The sequence below is a fragment of the Varanus komodoensis genome, unplaced genomic scaffold (assembly GCF_004798865.1).
Source record: "Varanus komodoensis strain SLA01 unplaced genomic scaffold, ASM479886v1 scaffold9, whole genome shotgun sequence".
NCBI classification, from domain to species: Eukaryota; Metazoa; Chordata; class Lepidosauria; order Squamata; family Varanidae; genus Varanus; species Varanus komodoensis.
Window position 1 is genome coordinate 28622319 of NW_025336598.1, and position 24415 is coordinate 28646733.

The window sequence follows — 24415 nt, forward strand, 5'->3', positions numbered from 1 at the left end:
GACGCTGTACAAGGCGGAAGTGTGAGCTTCTGAGAACCTACAGAAAAGGTAGCTAAAGTGCTGGTTTCATTTTAGATTTTAGAATGCTTAGAGAGATGGTTTTGAGTACAATTTCCGTTTTCAAAAGGTCTTGCAATTATTTGTAGTGGTACGTTAGGAAGAATGCGGATAAAATACTGGGAGAGACTGGTTTTCTTTCCTGTAAGGATGCAGTCCGATACCTGCTAAGACTGCAGGCGATTAATAGTGTTCCATTGGATTGCAATCTTTGGTGTTTCAACCTGCCTATCTTTTTCTCCTCTTACGTCTTAGCGTTCATCCAGAAGAGGGGTCACTGCTAATTGGTCTCAAATAGCGATTGTACTCTCTTATCTTTTCAATTGTTGAGGTTTCATGACCTGCTTTGTTCACATGTCTTGAGTCGACCACCACCCTATTGTAAGTGTAAGAATTTCAGAAGAAGCCTTATTACTTTGTCGTGTGGGAACACTTTTTCTCATGGTTTGCTTTTCATGTATTCAAAGTAGCAGAGGTTTTTCCAGAATTCTCATTAAACTATAATAAATACAGGAAAAATGGGGAAGGAAGACAAACAAAATAGGAACTATGCATTTGGATTTTGTGCAAGAAAAAAAAAACTATGTTTAATTCGTTTGCATAACTGATTAGAAACTTATGTTTTCAAGTTTAAAAAATAAGCATGAAGAAATTAAAGCTTAAAGAACTTGAAAGCAATCTTCAACAAGTTGATGATTTCGAAAATCCAAAACTGATGCTGGAACAATATCCAACAAGGCCACATATTGCAGGTAAATTTCAATATTTTATCCCACGTTGTGTCATGAATATGCTTAAAACATTTCTAGAAGTCATGTTTGTTTTTAATCTGCTGATACCCAGGTAGTTTAATGCTAAATACAACTACACTGTTGCTTTGGTATTATTTGCTTGTTTTTTTTTTTTTTTTGTCCTACAGTTGTATTTCATTTTATTAGTTAATTGGCTGTTATGTCAGGGAGGCTTGTAGATGTAGGATACTGCTTTAGTTATTGAGGGGAGGGCAGGGAGAGATTTAGATGACCTTTGTTTTGTTCCAGCACAATTCTGTATTTGCCCTGAACCTCTTGCCCTAAATTTCTTTATCCTCCAGCATGTATGCTTTATACCATTCACCATACTTTTGATGATATTGAAGATAAGATTATTGCAGATCTTGGATGTGGTTGTGGCATGCTGAGTATTGGCAGTGCTATGCTAGGAGCAGGGTAGGTTTCTTATTTGTATGTTATTCTTGTTTGTAGGTACTGTTTCCATCAAATGATTAACAAAAGTTGTAACTTAATGAAGCCAGTCAAACTGTAAACGTGCAATAATGAAATTTTAGAAATTGTTTAATGAGGTTATCTCCAGGTCTGGCTAAGATGTTCTGTGCATACAAAGGTTTGCATGCATGTAAGACTTGCTGAGGTGGAAACTGCCGGCATCTGTTATATTACCAAGTGGGTGTGCAGTTGCCTTTTTCATACTATAGCTATCAAAGTGCTTGGGACCAGGATATTTTTTTGAAAATATAGACTCATTACTATAGTTTTTTAAATTTTTCCTCTTTCCAGGTTATGCATTGGATTTGACATAGATGCTGATGCACTAGAAGTATTTAACAGGAATGCTGAAGAATTTGAGCTCCCAAATATTGACTTGGTTCAGTGCAATGTCTGTTCTTTGTCTGACAAAATGCCAAAAACAGTTGATACAGTTATTATGAATCCTCCATTTGGAACGAAGCACAATAAAGGTTAGTAGTCATTTCATGGAATAGGAAGGTTTTTCATAAGAGCCCTTCCAAAATCTATCCCATTTAGAAGATAATTAAGCAAGTGATAGGACAGTTTGGTGGAGAGTAGGTAGGGCAGTTAAAGGATCTTAAAAATATTCTTCAGGCAGTGCTCCACACTACAGTCTGAAGCTATCAGAAATCATTCAACCAGCTGTTTGTCCAATCAAACTTCTCTGTACCTGGCATTCTCTATACTTCTCATTCGAAGAATGTTCTGCTTCAGATTCTTTTGAGTTTTTGTTTTCTGAAGTGGGGGGATCCAGAAATAAAAGAAGCAGTTAAGCCAAGAGTCTCATGCATTCAAGGGTATGTGTCTTATTCCACTAACAGATGTTACAGACTAGGTTGTTTGCTTTCATGTTAATTACACAGCTAATATACAATTAACTGACCATAATTTCCTTTTCCATACATACCATTATCAGACACATTTCCTATGTAACAGGATGCCTTTTGTTTTGTTAATGAAATAACTTTGGAAAAAATAAACAAGATAGAGTTTAGTAAGCCCACTTTAAGAACACAATTTCATTGTCTCCAAAAATGTTCTTTTCCAGTTTGGTGTCTGTGACAGAGTCAGTTTTCTGATCTCACCAAGTTACTTGCACTAGGTTAGGACAAATATACTTCTAAATCAGTCCCAGCATATGAGAGCCACTGTGGTATAGTGGTTAGAGTACTGGACTGGGACTAGGAAGACCCTTGCCTTCTAGTCCCTGCTCATTCATGAAGCACACTGAGTGACTTTGACCCATCTACTGACTCTCAACCTAACTTACTTCACAGGGTTGTTGTTAAAATAGATTATAGGGTAGTCCTCTCATTTTCTCTTGGTTTCCCTGCAAGGAGGACAAAACATCTGACACAAGTGTGCTAATAGAATAAATGAATAAAAGATGCTGAAATGCTTTGATCTAACCACTTTACATTCATTTAACAATTATTAAAAATATGTCCTGTTTGTGGAAGATTAAATCATCAGGGAGTGTCAAAAACTTTAGTGAAATGTAGGTATATCACTCCAGCTATTTCACCTTATCACCAAGATCACCTGCCACAGAAAGATGTACTCAATTCTTTAAGGTAATTATTAGAAGCATTACACTAGACCAGAATAGTTACAAAAGCACAATTAACTTACCCATTTCAGATAAGGCAATAGGCACTATAAGATTACTGAAAAAGTAAAAGAGGTTTCAAACTATAACAGTCTTTATTTTTACAGGCATGGATATGGCTTTTCTCAACACAGCACTGCAGATGGCAAGAACAGCTGTATATTCCTTACACAAAACATCAACCCGACAAGTACGTCTCTAGCAAGTTTGTGCTTTTACATCTTATTAAAGGGAGCAATAGGGTCAGAACTCATGGGTAACCCACATGTGAGGATCACAACCTTGGAACATGGTGTCACATTCAGCTGTGCTGGAGTAGTCTGAAAGTGTATTGCCTCTTTGTAAAGATGGAAACAGACTTAATATAGCTCCCCATTCCCTGCTTTTGTATCAACTATTGCTTCAATTCCAAAGAGATGAGGCACAAATTTTCCAGTGTTAATATGACTTCTGAATACTTTGCACTTCTTCCATGCTCAGCATATTCAGAAGAAAGCAGATGAATGGAATGTGAAGATGGAAGTTTTAGCAGGTGAGAACCAGCTGATAAAGTTCATGTCAGCCTGAAGGCACATTATATGATTCCCCTAAGATTGGCCCTGTAAGCTGCCTGGATGGGAGGTTGCAAGGGAAGCATGCTGAAAAAGAATGTATGACTGTAGTGAGCAAAACCACTGTCATATATGGTCTTCCCTGAAAACAGGTTAGGCAAATGTTTTCTTGAGCCTTTGAAAATCTCAACCACAGAGCCATTCTTAATGTCTTTTAGCAACAGCTATGTCAGCCTTCCCCAGGCTGGTGCCCTGAAAAAGTTTGGAACTTCCTCTCCTTTCAGCCTCAGCTAGCCTAGCCCATGGTTAGGGATGCTGGGATTTGTAGTCCAAACCATGCAACAGACACTATTTTGGGAAAGCTGAGTTACCTAGCTGTTAACTTGATTACCTAAAGCAGGGGTCTCAAACTCGCAGCCCGCAGGCCAATTGCCAGGATGGGGGGGCACGGGGGAGGGGCCCTGCAGCCTGCAAAGCACCGGCAGCGCCCGGGCCGGCCTCCGGGAGCGACATGGGATGAGCGGCCCACCACCACCACGGTGGTGGAGTACTTGATGCGGCCCAGCCTCACCCAGACTCTACTTCCAGCGGCCCCCAGGTAAGTTGAGTTTGAGACCCCTGACCTAAAGCCTTGAACAGACAATATTACATATTTTGAAATTTGTATTTTAGTTGCTTCAAGACACTTCTACCCTAAACTGTAGACAAATACCATGCCCAGTTTCCAGTAACACAATATAATTATTCCCATATACAAAATGTGTTGATTTGTTACACCTTCTCGAGCCTTGCATTTCCAACTATCCTGTTTTGTTCTATGCTGCATTAACAGCATACTTTGAACCAAATTGCCTGATATGCACATCAGTGGTACCATGCATCAACCCCAATTTAACATATTTTATTCATTTTATTTTTAGAACTGAGATATGATCTTCCAGCATCATACAAATTTCACAAGAAAAAATCAGTAAGTATTAACATTTACTTCAAAGCAAAAAAATTGAATTGTGGCCTAACAACTGAGCCATATGCTAATGACCTATAGAAGCGTTTCAGCGAGAGCTCTATTAGTTCTTCGATTGCCCTGCCCAAACACACAAATTGTAATTAAGATCAGGATTCTGATCATCATCCTTCAGGTTTTTAAAGAAAAATCAGGCCCAAGTTTCTAAGGGGACAGACTTGAAATACAGTGAGGGGTTAGTCCTCTTGAGTCTTGTGTCAAGAATCATGGACTTGCACAGAAGTCAGGCAATGCACTGCTGGATCACAGCAAGTTTATTTCATTTGTATACTGTCCAATAGCCAAGGCTCTCTGGGCCATTAACAAAGTTTAGCATTTTGTTCAGACATAGAAAGGTGCTCATGGGAGGCATCAGCACCCTCTTGCTCCTGTTTCTCAGCAACTGGCATGTTGCATTTAGTAGCAGAGCTATTATATGGCCATGGTAACTAGTAGCCATTGATATCCAGTCTTCTCCATGAAAACTGGATGTCCTTATGTATGTCTCTGGATATAGACCAGGAACATCTGTCATTGTTGTACCTTGCAAATCATGTGTGCAAGGAGATACGTGCTGTGCTGGATGGGTGTAAAAGGCCCATTTAGTCCAGAATCCTGTTCCCATAGAGGCCAACCAGTTTCCTGTGGGAAGCTTTCAGGCAGGGCAGGAATGCAGCAGCAGCCTCCTGCTTGTGTTCCCCCACAGCAGGTACTGAGGGGTGTGCTCTGTATCAGTAGTGTCACCTTTATAACAGGGAAAGTTATTGTTTACTCACTGTCCGGATTCCAAGCCTACTGCTGTAGCGTGTAAAGCAGCAACTGTGGGCAGGGCAGTCATGTTTAGGTGTATAAAGAGAATGGCCACCCCAAAGCACTGCTGCACATCCATCAGTTCTTCATCACATATAACTATTCCAGCATTTTAGACCTTATCATACAAAGAGCATGTATACATGAAAGGAAGTCCTAAGGAAGCTAGGCCCCTCATGGCCCCTTCTAACTCTATTCTATGAACTACCCTTTTCAGTAATGCAAAGGGTGGAGTCCAGCATCCCGTGCCCTCACTGGGGGCTTACATGTATCCTGCACAAGGAACATGGCATGGAGATGTCTCCACACAAGTACATACCATGTACTTGTCTCGATAGCTTAAAAATGCTGGGGAGGGGTGGGAGAAAAACGCTAGGGCCCCAATGGGCATTTGGCAGAAGCCCTTGGCCCCAGCCTCTGCCTTGTCCTGCCTCCAGCACGCCTTTTTTTTTGCCCCAAGGCCCAGTTGCAACCTAGGGTGAAGGGCAGCTGGCATGGTTCTTTCCACACTGGCTGTTTGGGGGCAGAACAGGGGCTTGGCCTTTGGAATTCCGGCTCCAAGACTCCAGGATCTTGGACTCCAAATAACCCTATGGCCTCCCAGATAATATTGGGAGGCCACAGGATTATGCCTTAAGCCCCTTTACTAGTGAAAAAACACAAGCTCTTCATAGACCAGCCTTCTACAACCTGGTGCCCTCCAGTTGTGTAGGATTACAATTGCAAGCATCCCTTAATCAGCATGGGAGTTTCCAACCATCTTGATGTCAGCAGATCAGGGAAAGCCAGTACAGCCACAGACATCTTCTGTCATCATACAAAGGAAAAAGAAAGATTTGAGGACATTCTGCGAAAGCACTGGAGAGCAATTCAAACCTGAATTATATGATTAGGATAGATTTATGTGAACAGTTGCTTTATTTCATTTATAGCTCACCCTTGTTTCATGGAACTCAGGGCAGTGATACAATTTGACACAGCTATAATTCCACTTTTGTAATTCAACACAGTAGTTCATTGAATTCTAACACCCAAGATACTCAAGTTTATTTGGTATACACTAAATATAACTTTTGTACACAGTTGAATTGGAGTGGTTCCATTTGAGCCTTTCCTTTTAGCCTGATTCTAAAGCTAGTAAAAAATAGCATGTTAAAATAAGCAAGCATTCTAAGGAAAGAATCTCAAGTGTAATTTTGTTTCTTTGTCCTTTGCAGGTGGACATTGAAGTTGATTTTATTAGATTCTGTTGTGAAAAAAAGATGAATGGAGGAATGACATAAAACTCATTTTAAAAAATTAAAATGTTTTTTGAAGTACTATTCCCCTTCCCCATCTCCATTTTCTGTTTTTAGTTTTTTGGGTGTAGACTCTTCTTGCTCAGACTCTTCCAGTGGTCTTTTCTTGGGACTTACTGGCCCTGCAGAATTGAGATCACATCCAGTATTATGATCTACAACAAACATACAGCTATACAAATAAAGCATGTCCTACTGAAGCTTCAGTACATGGTCTGTTGGTGCTCCATCTGCCATGAATATGGATGGATGGCAGAGCAGTCTGAGGCCACTCCTAAGGGTCTCTTCAGGCATCAGAAGGCCCCCTTCCCCTTTGGAATCTAGCTACTGAAGGTGAACCCCACTGATGCAGAGACAATTCTGGTTTAAAGGGAAAATTTGGCTCTAAGGGAGGGCCTCTAGTTTTCAAGGTTGTTTATAGGCGTGGCAGCTGCAAGCCTTGATAAGTACTTTTTAAACCAGCCACTTTGAAAGTGGAAAACAGCATGATCTGCTCCAAACTCTGGACTCTAGCACCTATACTGTTTCCCATATGGAAATTAAACTAGTGCAAGCTGTAGAACAAAGCTAAATTTCTGCCAGTTTCTCATCTAGATAATCATGCTACAATGTGGAGTATTAACTGCACCCTTTTATTGTTCTTTATTAGGAAGTGGCATCCAAGGCCAGAGAAATCCAACAATACTGTTAAAAGACGTCACACTTAGGGGACAGTTTTCAGGACACTACCTTATACATGCACTTGGAGGGTTATTCCAAAACAGATGGCTCACCTGTTGAACTATTGTCTTCACCTTCCTCTTCATCATCACTCTCAAATTTTGTTTTTTTGCCTTGGAATTTCACTTTTCTGTCCTGTGCACCTTGAGGTCCCTTACCACCTTTTCCTTTACCTTTGCGACCTGTCAGGTGGGAAATACACACCTTAGAATACTAACAATCAGTTTTAAGGATTTATTGCAGTGTGTCTCACAATTATAGGAAGCAAACTTGTACAGGATTAGTCCAACTCACTATTATTTATATGAACTGGCAGCAGCTCTCTGGAGATTTTAACATGTCTCTTTTCTATCTCTACCCAAAGAAGCCAGAGATTGAATCCAGAACCTTCTGCAGGCAAAGCATATGCTCTACTGCTAAGCTTCTGCTCAAGCATACAGTGGATAATTGTACAAGTCTGTGACTCATCACAGACCAAATCCTACAAGAACTTTGCTGGCAGCTCAAAATAAAGTGGACCGTTTGACTGCAAACAGCAAGAAATCAGGAAGTGCACACTGAAGTAGTTCTGAGAGTCCTACCATGCCCTCTTCTGTCCTACAACCAAATCTTCTGGTCATCCTGCCACAGCCTAGCACATTCTGTATAGAGCCAGTTCCACATCAAGGCACCTTCTTTGTTACCATTTTGCAACTCCACTCATCCCACTTGCAGTAAGTGCTGCTCTTCCAGTGCTGACCTTCAGCTCTCCGTCACCACCAGGGCAGGCAACTACTGCCAGACTGAACCAGCCATATAGGGGTTCTGGCCCTTCCATAAGCCACTGAAGAGTCTGGAGATGCTTCTTGTTCCTTTAAGGATGAGTCTGCCCAGACTGGGACCCCAACTCATTGGGGAAAGCAACCTATTTCTTTGCCAGCATCAATCCCCAATATATGTGAGCCGTCCCGAGGCTACGTAGCAAGGGGACAGCATATAAAAACTTCAAATAATTAAATATATAACCTAGGTTGCAAGAGTGCTAAAACTGGTACTTAAAATTCTTAAAGGGAAAAGTCACCTTTTCCTTTCTTTTTATTTAACAATTCCTGCTGCCCTTCCATGATTTTCTTCAGTGCTTCCCTTGCCACTTCTCCTTCAATCACCTCCCATGTAACATCTTTGCCTCGCAGCTGCAAACTCCCTTGATTTGCTTCTTTGGCTTTATCCAGGGCTTCTTTTGCGCTACTCTTGAACAGGATGATTCCCTATACACAGAAATACAATTTGAATCAATGCAGGAATGGCCCAGCTCCCTTTCACTTATCAAGGGTCTCTCCTAAAAGCTGCCGCTCAGCCATCCCAGATGTGAGAGTTAAGGCAGCACAGACCAAGAAATGCCATGAGCCCTCTTCCGACCCTCACCCAAATGCATTTGTGCCCTGTACTGGACAGTGCTCAATGGAGGCCATGGCAGGTAGCTCTTATAGTCCTTCCTAAGGCAATCCACCACCTTCATATTCCCTTTGTTGCTTCCATTGGAGGCCTATGCCTTGGAACAAAGGCATGACCTGAAGGAAGCAGCACAACATATGATAGTGTCCCTTGCCATTTTCCCAGTCCCTTGAGGCAAGGGTTGTAAACTCCTAGGATAAAACAACTAGAGGGCTACAACTCTCATCAGCCCTAGACAACATAGCTAATACTGGAGGATGATGGAAGCTGCAGCCCAAGACAAGTGAAAGACCACACATTGCTCATACTGCTTTGAGGAATAAACACCTGGCTTCACAGGCCATTGAGAGGAGTTTAGTACTTCCACTACCCAACAGGAATAAACAGACATCCACAAACTAGGTTGCTAAAGGGACAATGGCAACTGCCAAACAGGGCTCCTGCTAATTTTAGGCTCAGTCTGTACTGTGGACCACTGATCATGCCGTCTATCTGGATGCTGAAGATTTCTTAGCTTTTCACCAAGAACATTAGATAAGCCACAAGCACTGCATGCACATGGTGGCAAACAAGCTGCCCACAGGAGTGCTCAAGCAGGATGGGTACAAGACCCAAGCTCCTCAGCAACTAGGGCATGCAGGCATACCACCTCTGGTGAAGAAGGAAGCACATAGCCAGGAAGGCTAGTAGCCACTGACAGCCTCCCCGCTCATGAATCTGTCAAATCCCTTTTTAATGCCATCCAAATTGGTGCCCACCAGTACTTTCCATGGCAGCAAATTCCATTGTTCAACTATATCTTGTGAAGAGGTACTACTACTAGTCTGGCCTAAACCTTTCCCCAATCAGTTTCATGGATGACTGATCATTTACTACAGTACAAGTTCTGATCATTACAATAGGTAAATTTGGAACAGGAACTGAAAATGTGTAACCCTCCAGCTGTTGTTGGACTGCACATCTCATCAACCCCAGCCAATACAGACAATAGTGAGGGATTGTGGGAATTCTAGCCCAACATCTGGAGAGCCACATGTTCCCCAGCTCTGGGATAAGATGGACAAGGCAAAAATCTCAGGGTTTACTCTAGCAAGCTAGAATGACATTTACATTCTACATTTTATTGAGGGTCATGCAGTTAGGAGGTGTTAAGTTACAAGTCTGATTGTTTTGTTAGGATTATCAGTATGAACATATGTAAAAATATGACAATTATTAAGCAACTCCACCCATCCATTCACCAATCCACTAAACCCTGAAGCTGCTGCCCAGTTGCTTAAGATTTCATCAGTTACAAATACTGCAGTAATCCAGACCTCTTTTGCACCTCTGACAAAGTCTATCCATTTGATTTCACCATGGTTAGAGAAAATTGCATGGAGGTCTTCTCGGCATGTCTGATCTTCTAGATCTCCAGAGAATTTCAGCAAGCACCCCTGCTTCTCCTCCAGAGATTTCTTTTATTCACAAGAGGTGAGAAGAAAGATTCTATTAGACACGTCAAACATTTATACCCGAAAGGATGCATTGGATTTCATTGATAGTCTAAGAGCTTCCCAGTCCTCTGAGTTCCAGTGTACTGTTGAGTTTGTGCGCTCTGTCACCAAACCTTTTCCTAGCCCCCATTCCCCACCACATAAGTGTGATCATGTAGAGAAAGAGAACAAGGCCAGACTCACTGGCTGTCCCTGTCTCTCACCCATGGTGATGTTGTGGGTCTCGTTCTGAAGATGCTGTGCCTGAGCATTCCTGCTCTCTCCTTTGCCATGGAAACCCATGTAGAACTGCTTGCCATTTTCAGACCTCCTTCCCCAATGCTTGGTATAGTGCAGAGCCACTGGGTATAGCGCCACTCTCTTCCTCCCCATGATAATGTTCTTGTGCAAGAGAACACCTGTTGCATCCTCATTCTCCAACCCATCCAAGCATCACAGGAGAAAGAAGGGTCTGAAGGGGGAAGTTCACTTCACGTGCTCAGAGCTCTTGCAGTACAGATCCTTGAGCTTCATGTTACAACAGGCAGACCATGCACACCGACCAGGCTCCCTCTTCAGGCATGCCCCATAATTCTTGGATTGTGAGAGGGCAGGTCTGAAGACAACAGGGATGGAGCTAGCACCCAATGATGCTCATGTGAAAATGAACATCTGAAGAAAGCCGGTGCCCAGCACCATTAAGCAATACCTTTCCTACAAGACCACAAGTTTGGTTGGTAATAGCCATCCCATTTGAGTTGCACATGCTTCCATCCACATGGGATTGATAAAGGCTCCATTTTAAACATGCTTCAGAAATGCGGCTTCAACTAAGATGGGAGTACCTCAGATTACACCTTCCTGCAACATGCAACAGTTTTAATGCAGATCCAATGAACTCAATGCTCTGTGAATTCCAAATTCAGAACACCAATCATGTGGCCATAATGATACTAAGCATTAATACAGCAGCAGCTCCCAGTCTTGGATCTCCAGATTATCTAGACTCCAAAGCCTAATGAAATCTCCAAAGACTCCCTTCCACCTCTGTTAGCACAGCCTAATGAAACTGAGGAGGAAGAAATGATTTTTGTTCCTTTCTTATATATCCCCAGCATGTTTATAACAAGTACCAGTTAAATGTGCTTATAAGCTAAGCACCCAGTACATACATTTCTAAAAAAGAAACACCAAGATTGATGTCCATTTGTAAATCTCTGATCTGTGAGGGTTCTCCACAGTTACTCCACACGAGGAGGTATATATACCCTGAAGCAATTCTGGGGCACTTTCCTCTTAACTTGCTCAGCTTTAGTGTCTGCAGCATGCAGGTTCACAAGTACTAAGTGATTTCGATTTTGGAGTATCAAGCTGAGGCTTTCCAATTTATCTTGTTCTTCTAGGTCCAGGAGAGCAGACTAAAGTTAGTCTTAGCTAATTGCTTTTCAAGTCTTTATTCTGCCACCATATCCTTCTAATTATACACAACAGCGGTAGAGCCAAACAAGGCTATTATTATAAAAGATTACAAAGTCAATGAAATCAAGGAGAATATACCATTTCAGCATCTTCCGCCTGTTTCTGTTTCTCCTCTTTCTCCCTGTTACAACAAGACAGGAAAGTCAGGCAAGCACCTCTCAGCAAAACAAACACTGGTATTAACTTCAAAGTTCTAGTCACAACTTACTGTTTGGCTTTGGCTTTGACTTCCAAACTTTTCTGTTTTCTCTCTTCCTTCTTCTTTGCAAAGTAATCATCCCTGCACAGGGTATAATCAAATTAAGCAATTCCATTTACAGCTGCTATTTAAAATAGAAGAACATGGTAGCTATCCTTTGGTCTGCCTGCTCTTTGATATAGTCCAATAATCACTGCCAATACTCAACAGTAGCTCTGTCAGGGAGAGGTTACCAGTTGGTGTTGAACAACTAATCTTAGTGAGCAAAACAAAAAAGCTTTACTTAAGAGAGGCTGCCTGCCCACCCCCTACCCCCAGTGCGTGATTCAGCTCATCTCCTCAGTGCACTGAACTCTCCATTCCTCGGCCTACAAAAAAATCACTAACTTTCTTATCTCTTATCAGGGCTGGTGTTTAAGGACAGGCAGGCTGAACAAGAAGAAAACACAAGGAATGCTAGGCCAGATCTGAGCTAAAGAGAAGCACATCCGAGAACAGTTTCTGCCAAGAGAGCTATCCACTGCAGTCTGCTGATAGGACTGCTGCCAGGATTTCAGATGTGAAGGACTGAGGTGGGAGACAAAACAGAAAAATTTGAAAACAACTCCTCTTTCCAAGTTTCCAAGAAGTCCCTGGAAATACCCCACAATGCCATGTTTCCAGACTTTCACATCTCCAGCCAAGACTAAAGCATCTATTTTAGAGCTGGGTTCCCAGTGTGGTGTTGACCAGTGCCGCCCAACCCACAAAGCCTGGCTGAGGCATCCACCAAGCTATTCTCCCTTTTTGCAGATAAACAGGGCAATTTCTCCATTCATTTGTTACACCCTGCTTGTGCCCAGGAATTTTTCAATTTTCCCCCTGCTTAGAGGAAAGAGATGGCAAGATATATATATTGTTTTTGCTTGTCACAGCCAGATAGGACATAGCTACAGTGGACGTCAGCTGCAGTCAACTCTATAAATGCATAGTGTGATTGTGTGTGTACAAACACCTTATCAGAGCAGCTCATTTAATACAGTAGCAAGAGCAAGAATGACATATTCTGAGACACGGTGTCCTTGTACATATTCTATGTAAAGGACCACATGAAGGTCTCTTTGGAAGGATGTTCAGAGATTATCTTTGTGTTCCATGATAGTGTTTTCTTTCCTACTCTCATTGATGGTTTTCTCCTAAATTCTGCCTGTGATGCATTGCTCAGGAGAAAAGAAGAGATGTATGTTGCCCCAAGTTCCCTGGAGAAGATGGAAGAAAACCCAAATAGTTCTGCAACATAAAGAATGTATCAGATGACAAGTGGCATTCATCTAGCTGCACAGAGGTGCTGAAACTATTTCAACCTGAGGGTCAAATTCCATCTCAGAGAACTTATTGGAGGTTGTGCAGTGGTGAGTGTGGCTGAAGGCAAAGGGGCAAATCCAAACGTGCCACATATTGCAACTTGCAGCTCTTACAGTCAGATATTAAGCCCTGGAAGAGGAATTTTGCTCTTTTAGAATTGGGGTGGGGGAGATAATACCCAGTATCTGGGAATCCACCTGACAAATAGTGGTTGGAGAAAAGAGTTGTGGCCACCTGGGGCATCCCTGAGGACCTGGCTGAGACATGGGGTGGGACAGTTTGACCCCCAGGCCTAATATTCTTCACCCCTGCTCTCCTAGGTCACCAACTCTACTCCAAAGTTACAAGTCTTGGACAAAGTCCATTACCAGAGCTTTACCTTTACAAACCTGTAATGAAGTCACACTTACTTGAAAAGCACAATCAGCTCTTTGTCATTGTACTTTTGGTCTGGAGTCTCTACAAATTCCTTGGCAGATTCAGCACTATCAAATATTGCAAATATTGATCCCTAGATTAAGAAAAGTAGAATTTAATTCTTCAGTAAAATCTTCTCTTACCATTCAGAATTGGCATAGGTCTATTTAAAAGCATTACCTTAAACATCTTCTGAAGTGTTTTCCTCATCTGAATACTTTCTACTTTGCCTTTACTGTCTAGCCATTCTATGACATCATCAAGGGTCGCATCTAGTGGAAAGCCTTTCTGGAAAAAAAAAAATGAAGATCTAGATAGTTTCCATCTTTAAGGGATTGCATAAAGACACATACCCTACACCAACTTCAAAATGTCCATTAATACAAACTGCCCTCCCACCACCTGAGGACCTCCAGATTTGTGAGAATTCAGCTCCCAGCATCCCTGATCTTTGGCCATGCTGGCTGAGAAATGCAGGAAGTTGTAGGATACTTCTCTGTTTAAATATACATAGGATTATGTCCTTAAGATTCTTTGCTATAATGTAGTTAACAGCAGTCTAGAACTGGATAGCATTGGGTGGGAACAGAGTGCCTACCCACTTCACAGACAGCAATGGTGAGACCCAAGAGGTCCAGTTCCTCATGCACCAGATTTGTTCTCCAAAATCTTTTGCAACATGCAAGGGCTCCTTGGCAGAAAACTTCCATATGAAACAAGGCTCCCTGAAGTTGGAAAGTTTGAAATCCATTACATTAGGGTCTTTTGTTTGCACTTACAATATATACAGATCTGCTTTTTACTGAATTTCTGTATTGTTCAGTTACTTCAGGCAAAGGTTTGTTTGGAGATCTTCGGATTTTTGTTTTGTCTTCACTAACTTCCATAAGTTCGCTCTTTGATTTTCCTAATGCCCTTACTATTACATCAAAGTCTTTTGTAAGGCGATTTAACCTGCAAAGATAAAGTGGAGGAAGAGAGATTATTTGTTTGCAGTTTTTAGAACTCAGTTGCATTAAGCGTTCCCCAAATACAGCCTGACATAAAATGCAATGCAAGCTTACTGTGCAATTTGTACAGTCCCTTGTAACAAACCATGGTCCCTTAACCCTTAGATCCCAAAATAAGTCAAAGAAGTTAATGTTAAGAAAGTTTCCTGTTTCTTCTGCTTATTCCCTGCATCCATGAATCATCCAACATCAAGCAAGTATCCCTTTTCCCCATCAGCCCTCATTTAGAAAACCGTATTTCTCTATGTAAATAAACCAGTGGCATAAATGTATTCTTTTCAGGTCAAACATAATAAATATGACATACTTATTCATTAGGGTAGTACAAACACATAATTAAGACTGTCAAACCTGGGTATTTACTTTTCATGTTATGGAAAGATTGCTGTGCCCAACAGTGACTAGATCTTGTTTATAAAACATTCTTGACACATAAAGTTTTGAGTAAATGTTCTCATGTCTATACAGGAAGCCAAAACACAAATCCTTGATTTTGTGATTGCTCTCCTAAGAAAATTATGTAGGGGGGAAAAAGCACAGGGGATGCACAACCTGATGATGAGGTTCATATATGATCCAGATGTTTTGCATTATATTTCTAGGTAATACAAAAGATGATGTACACTTTAATTGTAATAGCAACCACTAGGTATGTGCTTGCTTGTTCATTAAGTAGCAGAATTGGAAAGTGGTCTTCTTGGAGATTTGAGGGGAAAAACTTAGCCTGAAATGTAGATTTACTGTAAGAATGAATAAGACTATGCTTCCTAGAAAATTAGGAGCCTGTAATTTGCACAACCACCTTTGGATTTACCTGTTAAATTTGATTAATGTTTCCAAAGTCACCCAGCCATTATCCAATTTTATCTTCTCCTTAAGAAACTTGTCTCGTGGTAGGTTGTAATCACCGAAATAATACTATATAGTGAGAGTAACACAAATATTAGAACCAGAACAGCAACAATCCACCACTTCACTTATCCAGTATCCAGTTTCCAATTTCACAGCAGCTAAAACATTTATTGGGCTTTCATCTGCTAAATATTTTGAAATGTCATAGTGTGGTTTTCTTAAGATAATGCCTTCATTGTCATGCAGTTTGCCAAACCTGAGACTTGGTAAATAGGTAGCAAACATGACAATATTTAGCTCCACTACCATGTTAAACTGAAAAACAAGTTTGTGACATTGAGTTGTAGTCAAGATTCTCAGTTCTCTCAGGGCAGATAGTGACTGGGCTTGCACAATTAGGAAAGATTATATGTACAGGGGTACTGGTCATGTGCCACTTCATTTACATAATTACCTGTGCCATGGCATAGGTTGCATGTCATCCAGATCCACCAAAGGTGAGCATCACAGTAACTTTCACACCACCCTAGAAACCTAGAACAAACCATTGTGAGGCAGTCTGGAAAACATCCCTGCCACTCACTTCATCAGATCTGGATGCCATGGCAACCTGCTCCCCCATGAAGGTAATTAAACAAGGGAGCACACAACCCACATATCCAAGGTGGGGAAAAGTCGCAATGGATGTTTCCTTCCTAGATGAACATGGCCAGTAAGATTTGCAGGAGTTGAAGTGGAACATTTAATCAGCTAGTGCATATCATCTCACAGCAAAATCCAGTTCTGGGGAATCTGGGGCAATCTTCATTACACGCTCAAACAAAATGTAGCTGTCTTCTGTTTATAGTCTAGTCAGCATTGCCCAACCTTATAGCTTCCAGATCTGTTGGACTACAACACTCCTCATCTCCAGCAATCATCACATGGAGATTCTAAATAGTTAAGTATTCAAAGAAGAGCCATACCTCAATTTGCTGACAGACCTTCTTTTCCAGATGAGACATATTTTCACTATCTCCATTTTCTGCCATTTTCAGCCCCTGTAAATCAGACCAACATTTACCAATACTGTAAATTTAAATTATTGTACCCAGTTGCCCAATTGATATTGCTACTGGGCTTGCTAATTAGCAATTTCCATGGCTAATTATGGTTTATTACCTTTTTAAAAGTATCTCTGTATTGAAAACATGCCTTTCCAGTGCACTAGCATTACTGAATTCTATCGCATAAAAATGGGAACAGGTTTGTCAAGTATGCATTCTAAAATTAGGGTCCACCACACAAAAATAATCTGCCTAGCAAGGCCAGGTGAAAACAAAATCTCACTCATCCATAGTATGATTATGAATGAGAGGACTGACCTGGCCTATATTACAGAAACCTGGGTGAGAGGGGCAGAAGATGCTAGTCTTTCCCAATTATGCCCACCTTGGTATTCTGTGCAGCATCAGTATCGCCCTGAGGGTGGGGAAGGGTGAGTGGCTGTAATCTCTAGGAGTGCTCTTCCTCATGAGGTTTCCTGTCTATTTGGAGACCAGTCTTGAGTGTTTTTCCTTGGTGCTGGGCAAAAGGGACAGACTGGGAACTCTTTTAGTGTACTGCTCAACTTGCTGCACTATGAACTCCCTGCCTGAGTTGTCAGAGTTGATCTCTGGCTTGATATTGAAAACTCCCAAGATGTTTGTTCTGGGCGATCTCAATATTCCTGCTGAGACAATTCTATCTGGGGCAGCTCAGGACTTCATGGCCACCATAACAACCATGGGGCTGTCTCTGCATACCACCCATGAAAAAGGACACAGTCTTGACCTGGTTTTCTTCAACTGGGCTGGAGGATGGTGATCCGGAGGTGGAGGGTGTAACAATAACCCCTTTGTCATGGTCAGATCACTTCCTTGTCCGGTTTAGTTTTGCAGCCTCTCTTTCCCTCTTAATAGGGGGTCCATTAAGACTGTCCACCCTTGCTGCCTAATGGATCCGAATGGTTTCTAGAAGGATCTGGGGGATTTTCCAGTCACTATGGCTGGCACTCCTGTCGAGGCCCAGGCTGCATTTTGGAGTAAAGAAGTGACCCAGGCAGGTGACATGATTGCACCTGAATGCCCTCAACTACTAGGCAGAACTTGATTGGGTCCATGGTACACTAAGCTGTGGGCAATGAAGCAGGTAGATAGACAGCTAGAGCGCAGCTGGAAGAAAACTCATGCTGAATCTGATCAGACTCATTTGGGAACTCATTACTGATCCTATTCTGTGGCTGTGAAGCGAGCCTTCTTGTCCACCAGCACTGCATCTTTAAAATATCACTTTTATAACTCAGAGTTGTTACAGAAAAGTGAATGTAGGGCTTGATTTTATTCTTAGTTTGTTTCTTATTTGATATTTCAGCAAATTATTTTATTAGCCACCTTATCATGTGTGTATAGGTCTTCTCCTTATGTTGTCCCATCACTATTTCTATATTCTCCATGCATTGACCGCTGTTTCAATTTCAGTTAAAATCTTGAAACACAGTCTCTGTTACTGACTCTGTTCACCCATGGAGATATAATTTCAAACCCAAATTAACCTGGCCTTTTTATCTTCCCCTCTCAATCGGATGCCCCAGGAAGATCTCCAAACAGCCTGCCCACCCCACTTCCCAAAGAGCCAAAGGAAATAGGAAAGTGCCAAATTATATTTAGGTAATTATGAACTAGCCACTGTTTGAACCAGAGGTTGCACCTGGCTACCACTGTCCCAGGTCTGGTGAAAATTTCATTGCAATTAGGCTGATTGTCAGCAACCAAGGCATGTGCTTTGGCAATGCCAACAAAGGTCTATGCTGGTCTATTTTATGTTAGAGCTCTCCTGAAGGATCTGTCCTCCGGGGGAGCTCCCAAATCCAAGTACAAATGCCCTTGTACTGTAATTAATTTCATTTCTAAAGTGCCCAATAGTTAAAGCTCCCTATAGTGGTAGCTGCCACAGTTCTAACAGAGGTCTGCCGCTTCAGGAAATTTAAGCAAAGCATACATACACCAAGTAGTGTACCAAAGAAAGCAACCAGTTGCTTTTGGCTGCCAGGATTTAGCAAATGCCCATGTCCTATCTGAAAGATGTGTTGCATCATATTCACGTAATAGATTATGAATCTGCAGGGACAGTGATAAGGATGACTTAGCCCTTTAAAAACTTTCCCAGAACAAAACTGTGCTATTATGTGTCCCAAAATACTGGGTTGTTAACATATTACTTATTTATTCCATTTATATCCTGGCTTTCCTCCAAAGAGCCCAGAGCAAAATACATGGTTTACCTCCTCTTCATTTCATCCGCACAACTATCCTATGAGGTAGGTAAGGCTCACTTTATTTTCCTCCAAAAACTCCACTGCCTTGCTTTAGAACCAGATAGCAATGACCGTTTCCCCTTCCAGTAAGAGGGGGTTTCCACTACAAATATGGATGGAACAGAAGGAGAGGGTAAATAGTGCAAAGCATTTCAGAGGTTACATGAGCTAATCTCTTTTTTGAAAGCTTTCCTAAATTTGAAAAAATAAAATGAAATTAGTATGCTAGACAGGGAAGCTCTAGAACAGCCTTTTCCAACCTGGTGCCCTCCATATTTATTTATTTATTTATTAAAACATTTTTATGCCGCCCCATTCGCCGAAGCCTCGGGGCGGCTTACAACAATAAATAAACCAGTAAGTTAAAATATACATATAAATAATCATAATAATTTAAAACACACAATATAAAATAAGCCGCCCTGGCCAGATTTTGCACTTTAATTCCCATTAACTCCAGGCAAAATGGCCAATAGTAAGGAATTCAGGGCATTGTAGTCCACAATATCTGCAGGGTACCAAGTTGAAGAGGGCTGGCCTAGAACCTCTTCCACTCTCAAGCCTAGGTGCAAGTGTTTTCTCTGTCCTAACTTGCAGCCTGGCTACCACTGTTCTCCAGAACACTACACTGGTTCAGCTGCCTTGGGCAGAACAGGCCTTTTGGACTCTAGCAGCAATGAACTTTCATTACACATGGCAAGTTTGTTTTTACTGTAGGACAGCCAAAGCCAAGAGAAGCTGTGTGTAAGAACACAGGTTTAAAAAGCTCTTTATTTAAAGGAGAGCTTTAAATAAAGCGTTATTATTTATTTAGGTTTAAATAAACAGGTTTATTCATTTAGCTCTTTAAATAGCTCTTTATTTAAAGGAGTCATGCAGTTCTGATGAGATCACTTTTACTGGAAGTGATGGAGGAAAATCAGGAATCTCTCTTGTAGAATATTGCCAAACATGCAACAAAGTGATGTAGAGGAAGGAGAAAAGGAAGGATCTCCGGAGTTGGGATTAGCATTCTCTTCCCACAGCCAGCAAAAAAGCTATCAGCTCAGCTACCGCTTACACACTTCCTCCACGTGGTCTAGATCTGCACATCCCACATTGCCCGAAATTCTTCCTCACCTGCTTATTGCAAGAGGAAACAATTCTTTGAATTCCGTTTTTTACCTACAGCAAGCTTGCCCCATCGTCTCCTTGAACGATGTGATATGCCTGCTTACTAGGACATGTGGTTTTTAACAAAGAAACCACCACATGACTAAAACATGCTAAATGGTAGTCCTCATCACCCCATGAGGTCTTTGAAATGGTACAGTCAACTCTACAATTCAAGACTCTACCACCTCACCTCGCTCTCCACGTGGGCACAACACAGATTACGTCAAGACAGATACAAGAAGCTCGGTTTGAGGTCTAGAAGCTCCCGGGAGCCAAAGCCCAGCAACCTCCTCCGGGGATTTTGCCGCGAGCATTTCCCATTCCTGCATGTACAGGCCCCTGTGCAACGCCTTCCCTCCCAAAGAGATCAGGCCGCGCGAATCAACCGTGGCAGGCAGACTTCAGCTCGACTCGTAGGGAGTCGTGCCCTCGGGCGCTGCAACGCCCTACAATCCAAGCCGCCCCGCTTCCCCAGGGAGCCTGCAGGAACCGCCGCACCCCCCGACACACGTGGGGCAAGGAGACGCGCAGCCCGCAGACACAACCACGGGCAACGGAGCGAAAGCGGCGGGCTCACCAAGCCTCGATTCGGTTTTGGACACAGCTGCTGCTGCTGCTGCTGATGCCGCCGCAGCCGACAAACCTTCGTCCCAGGAAAAAGGCTCCGCCGCCGCTCGCTTTCCCGACAGACGCTTCTCCAGCCTGCAGGCCGCTTCTCCTCCTCCTACGTTTTAGCTGCGATCTCTGCTCGCCGGCCAGCCCAGCATCCAGTGCGGCAATAGCCGCACCCCTTTCCCGTCCCGACCCACGAGGGCTGCGCTTCGTCACCGCCTCCTCTTCCTTGCCAGCCCGCTGAAGCGCTGCTTCCTCCGGCTACCGTGATGCTAAAACCGGTTTCAAGTTTGGGTTCCGGAAAACTTCCTCGAACCAGAGCTCCGGTTTTTGCAGGACTTTCTCACCACCACCGGAACTTTGGTAAAGAGTTAGCATTTTTTGGAGAACGAACAGGAAGCGGGTAGCCCTGCAATTTTATCGGGATCTGTTCCTCTGTGTACAATCCATTAAGGCATTAATTCGGTATAAGGGTGCTGTGTTGGTTTAATGCGGTCAAACTTTAAAATTCGAGGGACATTGGCGGAAGGGGAAGCCGTCAGCCCCGGAAGCTGTTTTCAAAACTAGGCTGAGAAACTGAGAACGCGTGAAGGGACTACAAATAGATACGTCCAAGCGTGTCGGTGTGTGACTCCAGTGTCTGACCATTGACCGGGCCAGGCTGCAGACATGAAGTGGAGACTTGAACCCCGCACCTCTTTCTTTGTGGAAGGGGGGATGCGGAAATTGTGGTGCTGGGTTGAGATCGTGAAAGCTTGGAATAGGAAAGCAGTTAAAAAGTGGAGTTGGTCTGTAAGCAGCCCTGGTTTGGCGTCTGCCCATGGCAGTTTGGACCGACTGAAGTTCCCAAACACTCTTTGGAGACGGGGCCATGCAGAGCCGGTTAGAGTAGACCAAACGGGAGGTAACCAAAGCGCGTGTCACGTGTCGGATCAGACATTTAAGAACGAAAGGCGCAGTTGATCCACTAGCCTTGGCTGCGCAAATGCGCTCCGGACCACTGCTGAAATCTGGGCACCACCTGAATCTGAGTTCTCGAAGTGTGAACGCCAGTAAGCACAGGTTGTATCCCTACTGCGTGATCTGCCTTTCAACTAACCAAGTGCCCATCTCCTCCAGTATTTAGTGGAATCGGGGATCACAGGGATGCAGTCCCAGCGTTTTTTGATTTTTCAGGAACACTGATGTCACTTGCTACCTGGGTAAAAGTCAATGCTTTTTTTAAAAAATGGATTTTTTGGATTTAAGTTGGATTTTTTTTAATAAAATGCTTTTTGAGGGAAAATATCTAAAGATACTTTCCTGTTTAAGATACATTATAGGTGGAAGGTTATTCATCATTAAATAAAGATTAGTTTTTAATTATGTAGCATAAGGCTATATATTCATACAATGTTTAAATTTTTTGTAAATGAATTCCATTAATCGATTCACAATGTCATGCTCTTCCGGAGGTTTCTGTAAGATTATTGGGCAGTTTTGCTATCTAGAAGGTATTATCTAAGATCCTTAGTTTTATAATTCTCAAAAATGTGAGTGTCTGCAGAGATCACATGCCTTTTCTTCACAGCCAAAAATGTTATAAAGTAAACATACAGTGTTCAGAAAAATATCCTAATCCCATTGTTTCATTGCAAATCTATGTAACCCTTTACCTCTTAAGTGCTAAATGTAAAAAAAATCCATGAATGCAAGATGAGTGTTGGGAGTGGAATAGATCTGCACAAGAAGCTACATGTGAAGAGGGAGGAGCAAGCAGTAAAAATGAAAGTGAAACCTTTTGAGCAGAATACTCCACAAGTCTTTGGATCTTTTTGTGTATAGCCCAAGCTTTATCATATTATTTTAGTGGAGAAGAAAACCTATAATGGCAGTAGGCCATCAGAGAGACCCAGTTTGGGAATATTTTAATGAAGTACAGGTAAGGTAGACATGATGTTAATTATGTAGAAGACCGATTTAATTCTAGACTTACTGACAAGTGATTTAAATCAATTTGATTTAAATCAAATCCACCCTGACCTGCTACCCCCTTCAGACATCCCTGCATCTCTAAGCTTAGTTTCAATTCTCATAGCATTTTTTCCAACCAAAAAGTTTCCTGTTGCAAAGGAAACTACTTTGCAGCGGCTTGGTCCTGACGGGTAATTAAGAGCACAATTCTGTGTTGACAGGATGCTTATGGAACAGGAGGCAGTTGAAACTATTTGCACACCTGGATAGAGTGCTTCAAATGGAAAGGAAAGGCAGCTGAAGACCTTGAATCCTGACCTCTCCATTCCCTTCCCCTCCACCCAAAGCACTGTAGAAAGAACTACAGCTAGTGGAGATAAGAACTGCTAGAATGTGTGTATTCATACACATCAACCCAGTTGCCTGAATTTTTGGGTGTTCCTTTGAGGCATGGCTATGGAGATGAGCACTGACACTTGAAAATGCTATCTAACTAGTAGTCTTTTCTGGATTAAATTTCAGTTTGTTCACCCTCTTCCTTACTCATGTTGGACACTGATTTCAACATGTAATTCTTTTGCTGAAGCTCCACCACCCGTCTATTCATTTCCAGGCCTGATTAAAGGTTATGGTACTAGTGTACAAAGCCCAAACAATAGGGAGCAGGATACCTGAGAGGGTGCCTTCTTCCTTACCCGTGTGTGGTCATACTCTTTGGATGGTTCCACATGACCTGCAGCCAACCGGAATCCACCAGAAGAGACTCCATTAGGAGCAGGGGGTGGCATAAAAATGCCATATAAATAAACGTCAGGCAATAGCTCCACTTCTATGAAATTCCTTTCTCTGGAGGTCAGGTTAGCTCCAACACTTCTTTTTTGCACCAGCAGAAGACAACTAGTTGTATACTTTTGTATATGTGGGTGACTTGAGCAGAAGTCTCAGCGGTGGCGCCTAAGTTATGGAATGCGCTCCCCAGAGAGGTCCGCCTGGCGCCGTTGTTATTTGTTTTTCGGCGCCAGGCGAAGACCTTTTTATTTAAGCAACATTTTAAATGTTAATACCACTGAATTTTATCTGGCCAGGGCGGCCTATTTTATATTGTGTGTTTTAAATTATTATGGTTATTTATATGTATATTTTAACTTATTGGTTTTATTTATTGTTGTAAGCCGCCCCGAGGCTTCGGCGAATGGGGCGGCATAAAAATATTTTAATAAATAAATAAATATTGCTACCTACTGTCTCGCTACAGCTGTTAGTCCCAAAAGGACAAAGTTATATGTTGTACTCAGTAACTTACGACTTACGTCATTTCCTTACATTAGCTACTTGTTTCACACTCAGGAATAAAAGTTGAAGGCAACTATTGGAACATAAATGCTTTTCTAGAACAGACTGCACATATTGTACCAGATCAACAGTTTCCTTGCACGCTTGATGTAATAATGGTGGCTTGGTAATTCCATTTTCACAAATATTTTCAGCCAGCAGCCAGCACTTAACAATGTGCCATGACAGATCTAATATCTAGCTGGAAAATGGTGGTGGTTGTTGGATTTTTTTCTAGTTGGAACATGCATAGCATTGAACTGTAACTAAAGCATCCACTCACAAAGATGTCCACTGCATCTTGTTTTGTAATGAGTGTGCATGTTTTTCAGTACAATGTTGTAAGAAAATAAAGTCTATGTGCTTAGGCTTTTGAAGAATGTGTGTTTGAGCTAGTTTCCTCAGCTCAACAAATTCTATTTCCTGTTTGAATAAGTATGTAGCACATAAGTCTCCTGAGAGTACACATCTCTGGTTAT

General features: G+C 42.1%; 2 protein-coding genes across 5 annotated transcripts; one reads left to right on the forward strand and one right to left on the reverse strand.

The window, feature by feature from the left end:
- Nucleotides 1–26: 26 nt before the first annotated feature.
- METTL5 (methyltransferase 5, N6-adenosine) lies at nucleotides 27–6644 on the forward strand. Of its 3 annotated transcripts, none has more exons than XM_044417975.1 (7): nucleotides 27–48; nucleotides 687–809; nucleotides 1151–1265; nucleotides 1614–1795; nucleotides 3063–3145; nucleotides 3436–3487; nucleotides 4427–6644. In XM_044417975.1, the coding sequence occupies exons 2-7, from the start codon at nucleotides 701–703 to the stop codon at nucleotides 4552–4554; spliced, it is 669 nt and encodes a 222-aa protein (XP_044273910.1). In that variant the 5' UTR covers nucleotides 27–48; nucleotides 687–700; the 3' UTR covers nucleotides 4555–6644. The 3 variants fall into 3 exon arrangements, with proteins under 3 accessions (XP_044273910.1, XP_044273911.1, XP_044273909.1); XM_044417976.1 differs by lacking the exon at nucleotides 27–48 and having other exon boundaries at nucleotides 58–809; nucleotides 4427–4476; nucleotides 6540–6644; XM_044417974.1 differs by lacking the exon at nucleotides 27–48 and having other exon boundaries at nucleotides 58–809.
- SSB (small RNA binding exonuclease protection factor La) lies at nucleotides 6222–20810 on the reverse strand. Of its 2 annotated transcripts, none has more exons than XM_044417973.1 (12): nucleotides 20683–20810; nucleotides 16516–16590; nucleotides 15513–15616; nucleotides 14468–14642; nucleotides 13869–13976; nucleotides 13682–13782; nucleotides 11937–12008; nucleotides 11807–11849; nucleotides 10091–10231; nucleotides 8401–8587; nucleotides 7394–7522; nucleotides 6222–6742 (listed from the first exon to the last, which is right to left on the reverse strand). In XM_044417973.1, exons 2-12 carry the CDS (start codon nucleotides 16579–16581, stop codon nucleotides 6642–6644), a joined length of 1227 nt encoding a protein of 408 aa, XP_044273908.1. In that variant the 5' UTR covers nucleotides 16582–16590; nucleotides 20683–20810; the 3' UTR covers nucleotides 6222–6641. The 2 variants fall into 2 exon arrangements, with proteins under 2 accessions (XP_044273908.1, XP_044273907.1); XM_044417972.1 differs by having other exon boundaries at nucleotides 20617–20805.
- Between the last annotated feature and the right edge of the window lie 3605 nt (nucleotides 20811–24415).